The sequence below is a fragment of the Natrix helvetica genome (assembly GCF_964273705.1).
Source record: "Natrix helvetica genome assembly, chromosome: 10".
In the NCBI taxonomy this organism is placed as follows: domain Eukaryota; kingdom Metazoa; phylum Chordata; class Lepidosauria; order Squamata; family Natricidae; genus Natrix; species Natrix helvetica.
The window spans coordinates 12,309,920-12,321,963 of NC_138561.1; the positions used below are offsets into that span (position 1 = coordinate 12,309,920).

At 38.9% G+C, this 12,044-nt stretch overlaps 1 protein-coding gene across 1 annotated transcript in view; it reads right to left on the reverse strand.

Moving 5' to 3' along the window:
- The window catches only part of LOC309397428 (uncharacterized protein), a 603,241-nt gene that overhangs the window by 249,860 nt on the left and 341,337 nt on the right, over window positions 1–12,044 (reverse strand). The window contains exon 4 of the mRNA XM_081963449.1: window positions 8,154–8,251. Coding sequence (XP_081819575.1) covers window positions 8,154–8,251 — 98 coding nt within the window. The remainder of the gene's footprint in view (window positions 1–8,153; window positions 8,252–12,044) is intronic.

The window sequence follows — 12,044 nt, forward strand, 5'->3', positions numbered from 1 at the left end:
GATTTGGGTTTGTCAAGCATGTATGAGAAAATAAGTATAAGTATAAATATAACATACAAACATATAAGTATAGGCGGGTATACGTAAGAAATGAATACAAATAAATGGGATGGCAGGCACGCTGGTGTACTTATGTACGCCCCCTTACAGACCTCTTAGGAATGGTGTGAAGTCCACGGTAGACAGTTTAAGGTTAAAGTTTTGAGAATTAGAGGATGTAACAACGGAGTCAGGTAGTGCTTTCCAGGCGTTGACCACTCTGTGGCTGAAGTCGTATTTTCTGCAATCAAGTTTGGAGTGGTGTACCTTGAGTTTGTATCTGTTGCTTGCCCATGTATTATTGTGGTTAAAGCGGAAGTAGACATTGACAGGTAGGACGTTGTAGCAGACAATTTTGTTTATCAAATGGAAAGTGGAAAGCTGACTGCCCGGGTTTAAGACCTGAGTGCTGTGTGATGGGATGAGCTCTTGTACTTGCCCCAACTCCTGGCCATTTAGTGGTTCAAAAGCATGCAAATGAAAGTGGATAAATAGATACCACTTCAGCCCAGAAGGTTACTGTGTTCCATATTGTCTTTCTGGGCACATGATGATAGAAGCATCTCTCAGACACCACACATTCCCTTGGCTGAGAGTTGGATATGAGCACCAATCCTTCATGACCGGACAGGGGAAAACTTCAAATATTTTAGTGACAGAGAGTCCACCATCTCCCACAACTCAACTCCCGGAGATAAGCTGTTTCATTGACTAATTATTCTCACTGTCAGAAAGTTTCTCCATAGTTCCAGGTTGGATCTCTCTTTAGTGAGCTTCCACTCAATGCTTCTTGTACTACCCTCAGGAGTTTTGGATAGGGGGAAAAAACTACCAAAGCAATCTATCCTATGTTGGAGCATTTACCATTAAAGAAGACGTGTATAGAGGGCATGTTTTGTTAGACACTGTCCAGTCATTTCTCTAGTGGTGTGAACCCCATCTTCTCACACTTTGGATGCATTGTAAGAACAGCTCACAATTAAGTGAGAATAGTCAAAAAATTGTCAAAAAATTGTCAAAAATAGGGGAAGCGGTGGCTCAGTGGCTAAGACACTGAGCTTGTAATATCAGAAAAGTAATGTAACGGAGTGAGCTCCCATTACTTGTCCCAGCTTCTGCCAACCTAGCAGTCCAAAAGCACGTAAAAATACAAGTAGAAAAATAGGGACCACCTTTGGTGGGAAGGTAACAGCGTTCCGTGAGCCTTCGGCATTTAGTCATGCTGGCCACATGACCATGGAGACGTCTTTGGATAGTGCTGTCTCTTGGGCTTTGAAACAGAGATGAGCACTACCCCCTAGAGTCGGGAACAACTAGCACGTATGTCCGAGGGGAGCCTTTACTTTTACCTTAGTCAAAAAAAAATCTATGAATGGAGACCAGCACAATTGCATGGATGGAGACAATGACCAGCACAAAACAAGAACACGTGCCTGGTTGTGTATGGCTTTTTAATTGTTGATGGCCAGCTAGTAAGTTGTTGGCTGTTGTTTCCTTCTGCTGCCAAATGCTTGTTTCTTATATGCTCCCAGGACTTGACAGCAGAAGGAAACAACAGCTAATGACCAAAGAATAGTGCATCAACAGCCCAATCAACAACTAAAAAGACACACACAGCCAGGCACTACATAAATACTATGCATAGAATAGCTCACTCTCTGGTGAGAGGAAAGTTCCCTAAGGATGGGCCATTCCAGTACAAGACCAAAAGCTCGGAAGACTAAATGACTGACCCAGATTGGATCCTGCAACATTATTCTGGGACATGTATATTTGCCTTCATTCGTTACTTTTTGTCTTCCTCACAAATCCTTAAAATTGCCATTTATGAGCTACTCATAGGATCTCCTTTGAATATTCTTGCCATGCCTTTCTCATGTCTGCTATTTTAATAGATTGCTGTTTTTAAAGAAGCGTATCGCTATACCTTTGATTGGATGATTTATATGGACTCTAGATTTATTGAACAGCATCACCGGAGCTATTAACTATAGGGCAACTATTAACTATAAGACAACTAATAAATCTTTGGAAGAAAAATACATTGTAGATTTATTTCCTGGTATCAGTGATGCTGAAATTCAAGAGTACATCCTATATCGGTTATTGACCATAATAAAATATTCTGTTCTGGTTTTTTTGGAGTAGAGGACATTAAACCTTTGTGTTCCTGTAAGTCCCATGTGACTCTTCAACATTTCCTTTTTCCTTTTTAATGTAAAGCATACATGAGTTTTCTGGTGGCAAAAAAAAGCTGGGTGTTTTTTTTTTCCCTTAAGCACTCAGCAGACATGACTGTCAGTCTCTTGCATTTATATTTAGCACAGTGCTGATGGAATTTGAACTTGTTTCTAAAGCACCTGGAGTGTTTTCATTCGAAGAATGATTGTTCAGTATCTTGGATGAAAATCTCGAGAGTAAAGGTCGCAGAAAGTTAAAGTGGTGCTTTCTATTAAAGTTGTCTCCAACTTAACGTGCGTTAGAAACCCTGCCAAGGGTTGTGATGATATGCAAATTTATTTAGGTTTAATTGGTTATTCAATTAAAAGCCAGTTGGTAATGGACTAAGAGCCTTTAATCAATCGATAACTCTAATTATACTGTCATTCCAGTATCCACTGCCTTCCATCAAGGAATTAAGCAATATTTCAAAATGTGTTTTGTTTCAACCAAATGGACCGTTAATTGAAAGCAGTTCTTTCTCGCATGAATACCTGTGTTCTTTTTAGCGCTGGGTAGGGCAGGGTGGGGGAGAGACAGAAATAGATTGGACTACTGTTTGGGAACCTAGCAAAGCCCTTTCCTTACTAACTCTTAAACGTTTACCCTTACTTTCATCATTTCCCTTGATAATAATTTCTGTCTTTGGCAATGGCCCTATGCTATTTATATAGTGAAGCCCATTCCTGCCAATAGCCTTGGCAGCAGATAACAGTTCAGTAAGGAAATGTTCCGAAATTTGTTGAAAAACTTTGCATGGCGGCAACATAAATGTTTTTGCATTTCTTTATAAAGACTGCATCTCTGTTTTAGCAGCCAATGTAAAGATCTGAGTCACGTTGACACAGGGTTAAACATGATATGGTATTAATCCTTATCTAAAAGCATCCAACGGTTGGCAATTAATTCTGACATTCATGTTATTTTTTATATATAAACTTTGCATCGTGTATTTTGTTCATTTGCTCACCTTGCCTCCTGGTGTCCACATGGACAGGTCCATGCAGAGTCATTGAGATATAGTCCTCAACTGATGACCACGATGGAGCTGAACATTTTGGTTGCTAAGCAAGACAGTGAGTTCTGATTCATTTTACAACCTTTCTTGCCACAGTTGTTAAGTGAATCGGTGCAGTGGTTAAGCTAGTAATATGATTGTTATGTAACTCTGTCTTCCCTGTTGACTTTTCTTGTCAGAAAGTCATAAAAGGTGACCATATTACCCTGGGACACTGCAACTGTCATAAATTTGAGTCAGACGCCAAGTGCTTGACTTTTGACTTTATGACCATGGGGGTGGTGCAACAGTTGTAAGTGTGAAAAACAGTCATAAGTCCCTTTTTAAAACCCATTGTAATTTCAAACTGTTCCTTACCTCAGTCAAAATAATGAAAATGACATTGGGCCTCTGCAACCTTTTGTACACATGTGTAATGTCACAACACACATATAACAGGGGTATAGTCATCCAGGTCACGATTGTCCCAGAGGTGCTTTTTCAAGTGGCAACTGGATTTCCTGGTTTTCCATTGAAGATGTTCAATGGAACATCTCATCCAAGAAGCTTCTTCATCATTTGCATCCTTGTAGTGAGTTATTGAGGTCACCTGGAGGTTTATCTGTGTCATAGGAGTCACCTGAGAGGTGCAAATGGATGTGGAGCCTTCTTGGAACTGTTGAAAGGACAGTGTTAATGACTCATTAAGAGGATGCAAATGACCAGCTGTCTGCAAGGAGTATAAATCCTTCCATTCCCCCACCATCCAGTCAGAGCTGAAGAAGCTTCTTTGGATGAGAAGCGAAAAGTCTTCAAAGAAAGTCCAGTTGCCTCCTGAAAAAAGTACCTTTGGGACATTACAGGAGTTTTCTGGTCATTGACCGTAATGAGGAATCTAGCTCTAAAAGGGTGGTATTTGCGCTGCAATGGCACAATATTGCTTTAATCATTTGACACCCCCCCTCCCATTGCCGGCTCCCTCCCAGTAGACACCTCTCTGTTCATGCAGTCTCCTTGGCAACAATATGGAAGTGATTTGCCAATGTCTTCTTCGAAGGTGTTCTTATTGACTTCTCAGTCTAACTTACAGCCCTGGGATTTTATAGAGGTCTCATCTCTAAGCATTAACCAGATCTGACCCTGCTTAGCTTTTACAAGATCTGCCAAGTCAATTAAATCAGGAATAATACAGCCATTTATATTTAAAAGTCTGACCGAGAGATGTGGCCTTAATGATTTTATAATATGAGAAAAAGAAGAAAGAAGTGAACAAAACTCCAAAGGAATTACAAACTAAAGCACATTCTCTTACTTGCTAATGACGCCTATGAATACAGCTTGTGTTTTTTTAACTATATTTTCCAAAACTCCTAAGCAGAAGTGGGTTCCAGCAGGCACTACTGCCAGTTTACGTGTGCTTGATGTGTGCTGCATGCACACGCACAGTGTTATTAAAATTGAAAAACAAGATGGCAGCATCAATGGTGGCATCTGGGGAACTGGTTCGGGGGTGTGGCAGGCCTGGGTCGCTGCCGTTTCCAGCGACCCAGGCCACCAAACTACTACCAGTTTGACCAAACTGGGCCAAACTGGTAGGAACCCACCACTGCTCCTAAGAGAAAAATTGAAGATCCACTTATACAGTACGTATGATATGATTCCCACTTAGCACACATCAAAATGCAAAAGGTGAAGTTTATGCAATTTGCAAGGAAAGATCTAAGATTCCCCTGTCTCCTGTCCAAAGTCTACTTAGGTTTCCTCACAACTATTTACAAAGACAACGTATGTTGACAACTGCATTCATCTCTGTTCATGCCATATATCCACATTAGCCTTTACTTAAGCAATCAAAACACAGGTAATTAAAGGCTACAATGTCTTTAATCAGCTGATGAGTAAGTCAGCCAATGGACAAAGGCTGTGTGTCCTCTTTAACATGACTCAAATCTGTTTTGATCCCTGCTGGGCCACTTGTTTTTGGGGAGCAGAAAAGGAAACATTCAAGACAAACCTCCAACACCGAGCAGACATCTCTGTAAATAAATGAATTTTGAAAGGGATAAAGATAGCGCTGTTCCGGTTTAAGTCGAAACTCACCCTGCTTGCTGTATTTATTGAGTTTTTAGAACAAACAAACACAAGCACCGCCTGAATGAAGCTTTCGTATCAAAGCTCTTCATGAACTCTCACAAGATTAAAGTCAACATTTAAGTATCCTATGCCTTAAAATGGCATATTTGAAGTTAAAGCACCCAGACAGGGCTGAAGTTACTACTCCTCTACTCATAATAGAATTCCTTATGCCACCAGGCTTGAAATTCTGGGCTTGGACTATCTGGAATTATGCCGCCTGCTGTCTAAGCATAGTACACAAAATTGTCCGTTACAATATCTTGCCTGTCAACGACTACTTCAGCTTCAAGTACAATAATACACTGGCAATAATCGATACAAGGTAAACCGCTTCAAACTCAATTGCAGAAAATACAACTTCAGGAACAGAGTGGTCAACGCCTGGAATGCTCTACCCGACTCTTTTGTTACATTCTCAAACTCTCACGGCTTCAACCTCAAACTGCCTACCGTCGACCTCACACCATTCCTAAGAGGTCCATAAAGGGGGCATGCATAAGCGCACCAGTGTGCTATTGTCCCTGTCCTACTATTCCCATTTATCTGTATTTACTTCTTTTGTTCCTGTTTATGTTCATACCTATTCTTGTTATCTTGTACATGTTTGACAAACAGACAGACAGACAGACAGACAAACAGACAGACAGACAGACAGACAGACAGACAGACAGAAGAGAATCATTATTATTCTCATGTCCTGTTCTAAGCACATTGGGCTGCAAGCATGCTCCACAGTTTTCAGTCAGCAGCTACGGTGTCCCCATCCTTCCATTTAAGGTTGATGTTTTTCAGACCTCCCTGAAATGTTTGGCGCCAGTTCTCTTTGGCCTTCCTCTTTGTCTCTGACCATCTGGTGGTTTCCAATGAATTGCAATCTTTGCTGGACGTTGCTCACTCATGCGGAGCACATGTCCAGCGAAGCACATTCTCTGTTCTGTCACTATCTCAGAGAGTCTTCAGGAATTACTTCTTTATAGAATCTCCTCATTTGTGACATGGTCCTACTATTAGATACCAAGAGACTTTCTGAGACAGCATTGTTGGAAGACCTTGTGCTTATGAATAACTAGCCAATAATCCAGCGTTGCCTGAGTATTTATTTATAGGGAGAAACTGTCGAGACCAAGGTAATTTCTCATGTTGAATTTTGCCCCTTACCAGAGGGAGCCCCCTTGTGGAATATTGTGAAGCTGTTACTATGACAACTCCACTGCACTGTGCAGTAGAAGCCATTTTACGGCAGTACAGTAAAAGTCATTTAAGGCACAAGAGGATGTATCTTAACAGAACATACATCCTGAGGGGTTTTAGGGGTATCTTACAGACACACACATATTTGTTTCCAGAAAGTAAGTCATTTGTGTACCAAGTTTGGTTGAAATTGGTTGAAATTGGTTGAGGAGTTCCAGAGTTATGCTGGAAAACACACACACACACACACACACACACGTAGTATGACAATGGCATTAAATAATCTGATCTTGATTTATGATGGATATAATCCATGCTGGGTGCATTTGAATAGGCAGTTACTTTACCTATTCAGCATTTCACATCTGCTACTGTTCCCCCCTCTGTATCCATGATGCTATCAAGGTATTCAAATTGTTCCACCCTTTTTAAGACCTGTCCTCCTAACTCAAGGTGTTGTCAACTTGAACATTGTCAACTTGCCTCAGCCATCCTAAATATTCCTGGCCATTGCCAAGATGCATGATTTCAGAAGTATACACCTTCCAGTACGACAATAATGTGTCCATAACGATGTGTGTGAATACGTGCATGTGTTTCTCTTTGCATGTATATAAATCTGTTGCTTTTTTCCCCCTCAGGGGAGAACTAATAGAGAGATGTTCTCTATCAACAGAAATAAATAATGACATAAATATCAAGAACTCAATGGAACCCAAGGACAATCACACTGCTTCAGGCAAAAGAAGAAGAAAAAACATCTGTGTAGTCTACTGTCCTGGCCCCAACAGTCAACAACAATAAGCCCAACAGTTGAACGTGAAGGCAATTACCCTTTTCCACTCAGGTTCTCCAACAGCTGATACAAAGAGTCATGCTATCTTTGATACTGACGGCAATAAACTAACAACAACCTTAAGTTTTTCTACAACAGTATAGTCAGCTTAGCTTCCAAGTCTAAACAAGGTCTAAATAGATGTTGCCACCTAATGAGGACAATTGGCAATGGCTAACAAAATTGGAAGAAGTCCTGCTTCTCTAGGCTGAAGCATATAGATGCCAACTGGCTATCTAACAGGGTACCTTTTGCTCTGCTGGTGACCCTTCTCTGGAAAGCTACCTTCACTCACACCCATTTCAGAAACCTTCTATAGATCTGTTTCTCTACCAAGAGCTTTCATGACTGTCATAAATATATATCTAGATGGATTACTATGCACATGCTTTAATGCACTTAATTGATTATTAAGAATTAGTTGTAACGGTTGCATTTTATTCTACTTCAAAGTGCCTATTATTTGCTTTTGTGCAAGGCAAATAGCACAGAAATTGCTTCAATAAATGAAGACCTGTAAGTACCGAGCACCCTAAAGTTCAAAAATTGTCCAGCCTTAGTCAAATTCCAGGGTTATGCCTACATTTTAAGATCGCTTTGTCCTGCAATGACTTTTCTGGTTAGTGTGAGGATGATGTGCAAGCAGCTTATGGAAATGATTTTACTTAATCAGCTTGTCTGGTGGTTGATAGACATACCTGATATAGGAGATCAATTTAGAATCTTACAACTTACCTGTGATCTTTTGGGAAGGATTCATCCAGCATCTGATACAGCCATGAGGTAAGACATCTAGATGACCAACCGTGCTAGTGGAAAGGCAAATTCTTAATCTGGAATAAAGAACGTGTATAATCCCAGTAAGTAATTATTGGGCAATTACTATAAGAAGATATTACTCAAAGAAGGCCAGATAGTCTTTTGATTCTTATGCCCATGTAATTTCAATCAGCTATGCTCTGCTAATTTCCAGTTGTTCTATATTAATCTTTAGCTACAGATAGGAAATCTGATTTATAAGCAAAATGACAATATAAGAAAATGTTCTATGTTTCATCATAGGACTGGAACAAAAGCTACCATAAATATTACTGACCATTTCCAATGTGCATTATTTCAGAAATTGGTATAATTCTAAGAACTAAAGGGGGGTTTATCATATCCACACTGCAAATCAGGAATTCAAAGTGAGAGAGTAACCTTTTTATGTTTTGATAATAAGATCAACACTTTCAAACTCAACAGTATTCAAAAGCACTAGTACTATTAAACACTTACAGAATAACATGTTTCAGAATTTATTGAACCAAAACAAAACCTTTACTAAAACCCTAGAAGATGAAGATATATCTATCTATCTTCATATCTATATATCTATATTGAATAGAACAACTTGGTAATATTTTCAAGGAGTTCCTTCCACAACAATAAACCACAAGGGGATTTCTTTCAATAAATATTGTAAGTTTTGACTGCTCAATGTTTTTTATATATTATTGGCCTTTTATTGTAAACAGTGGGCAAGTTCATAAATAATGCTAGGTTAAAAATTAGCTTGGCTGGTTTATGGCTCAAAGTATTATCTGAATCCAGCAACTATGAATAGTTTATGCTTCCATACATTCTGGCAATTCAAGCAAAAGGGTCAGTTTTGTAAACTATGGTTCAGCCAAGTATAATTTAATATGTACAAAGTGAAATGGTTTCCTTTAAAAAAGACCCATTTTAATAGTAATGCTACTGCTTGGTTACAAACATGGACAGAATCTGCTTGAGAAAGGAGCAGAACTAAAGATTAATGGACAGTTACTCAACAATTCTGTTTTGAGGACGAGAACGGAAACAATAGAAGACTTAGATAACCCACAGATGGGTACTTTGGTCTTGTGCTTTTTTACAAAAGAAAGCAAAGCATTAAAATATGATTGCAATTGGATTCTAATTAACATTTGAAAGGCTTTGGAAATAGAAAGATGCTCTGAAAAAAAATGAAATCACAGCATTCTCTGGAAATATACAGATGCTGCCATATATAAAATACATCTGGAAAACTGGATGTAGTTAGCATCTAAGCCATAACATTTTTTTTCCAGTTTTTGCTAATGTACAGTGTTTTTAAGCAGATTGAAGTCTGCAGAAATTAACATCTGGCCTGTCTATCCATCTGTTGTGGGTTGTTAATTAAGAGGGAAAAATTAAGTTCCAGGATTATTATTAGATCTATTTTAACATTTAAAATAACTAAATGCACATCCATTTTTAACTTCAGAACTGGTTGATCTAAATGAAATCATGTAGTTGCATTCGGAACACGCTGCACTATTGCAGCTGCCCCATCTCAAATAAAAGATTTCAGAGAGAAGGAAAAGAAAAAGGCACCCCTAAGAATTAACAGGTAAAAGAAGTTTTGTATGTTTCTTAGTTTAAAACATCTGTAGATTTTCGTTCACAGAAAATTGAAGTTTATTAAACAATTTATGCTATAGAGTGAATGAACAGAAGCATCTCTGAAAGCCGACTACCAGTTGGAAGCAGGATGAAAACTGCTTAATCTCACAACACATGGGCAGACTCAACCATACTTTCAGCTAGGCAACTGGGAGCTTCCTAGAGCAAGCTAAATCCAAAAATGCTAAAGAATTCTTGAAATTTGATATTCGGAAAAAAGAAATCAGACATCAGTAGATACATAGAGGTAAGTCATATTTAAACACAAACATTAAAAACCTAAGAAGTAAACAAAAAAAATCTGATAAGCAATCAATACCCAGATAAGCAGGGATTAACACCAGACAAACAACCAAGCTGAAAACAATACCCTATTGGTTTTTAGGAAAAGGAAATGATGCCCAAGGGAAAAACATCACCACCCAACAACCTGGCAGGGCAAACCTCTGTATAAAAACAGAGAACACACCTCACACTCACTTGCACTAATGATGTTACCTTGTTAGCTAGTGAAATATCTGCAAGCAAACAACCAAGCTCAGAGACCACCAAGGACTCCACAATGTGCTTCCTTTATCATGGAAAGAAAACAACCTGAGTCATTTAAAAATGTTGGGCTTCAATCCAAAATCTGCTTGGACAGTTAGGAAATCTGCAGACTGACGGGTCATATCTTACAAGAAAACCATAGCAGCTGCTTAAGAAGAATTATTGGCAGTGCTAAAACAGACTCAACAGTAATTATTATGAGAACTTCTAAAGCATCCAAAGGATAAGGAAGAAAATCCTCTTTCAATGAAATGAAAACTTTGGAGAAATCCAACGGCAGCATGATTGGAAAACACCAAACAGTTCAATGAAGTTCAAGCATGTTGCATGTGTACCCAAAGCTGACTATTAAATGGAAAAGGAAACTAGTAAGAAATAAATGAATGGGAAAAAAGCACAACTGCATGATATTATAATGTTGGTGGACGTTCACCTCAACTTCCATTCATATTATTTCAATCTTTGGTGTCTCTCACCAAAGAGAATTGAAATGCATGACAATAAAAGGAACATCTTGGTAGGTCTATGAGAAGATTTGATTTCAAGAGTCCATCTGAAGGCCATTAAATCAAACCTTCCCATCAAAATAAAGGGGATGCATCAAAACAAATTGGGGGTCTTTGAATCAATGTAAAGTTTGAAGGGGTCTTCAAAACTTATTTCACCTGACTTAGAATAGACATTCAGTTCCATTTTAATTTAGTTATTTACTTTGGTAATTTGTAGTCCATACATCTGTTCTGCGGTAGAAGTTCTGCGTAGCTCATGGGAACCTTGCTCTCACAACACATGTCTACCGTGTTTACCTTTTTAATGATCCGACTTAACGTGAACTCCACTTTATGAATGCCGGGAGAGGGGATCATTGCACGAGGAATAAAAATAACTTCAACTGAGCAGACCAAACCGAAGCCAAATCTACCAGTCGACAAGCTTGTAAAATATTTATGAAATTCAACAGTGTCTTTGTTACTGAATGCCTCCTCTGTGGTCTTGGGGGTTTTATTTTAATACAAAACAAGCAGGAGACAGACATACAGACATAAACACATGCTAAATTCTATCCAAGGGAGGCTGTTTTCATTGATTCCTGCCTCCCCCAGATTTTAACAGCCATGCCCGTGTATTGCTACAAGGTAGTGTTTTTTTCTGAGTGTCTAATGATTATCTGAACATATTATCCTTCAGCACAAGAAAGACCAAACTCTTGACAGATGTGAAGTTATATTATATTATGTCCCGCAATCCTCCTTTTCATATGACCAGCACTTTATTGTCTAAAGATGGTGAGTTAAGTCTGTCTGGCTATATTTTTTTTAAGTTTCAATTTTGCATGGCTCCCCTGTTCATTAGTCGCCTGATTTGTGTGTGTGTGTGTGTGTGTGTGTGTGTTTCTTTTTCCCTTCCCTTTAGCTATCTGCGTGCTGGAAGGGGGGGAAGGGCATTAGAAATAAAGATTGTATTTCAGCTGAAGACAGAGTGAGCACAAAAGCTCCCCTAATTATGTTACTAATTACTTGAATAGTCTTCCATTTGACAATATAATTACACCAAAGAAGGGTGAAATGTCTCAATTACCATGGAACGAACTGGGATTTGTTTTCATTCCAGAATTCATAGACTATGAAG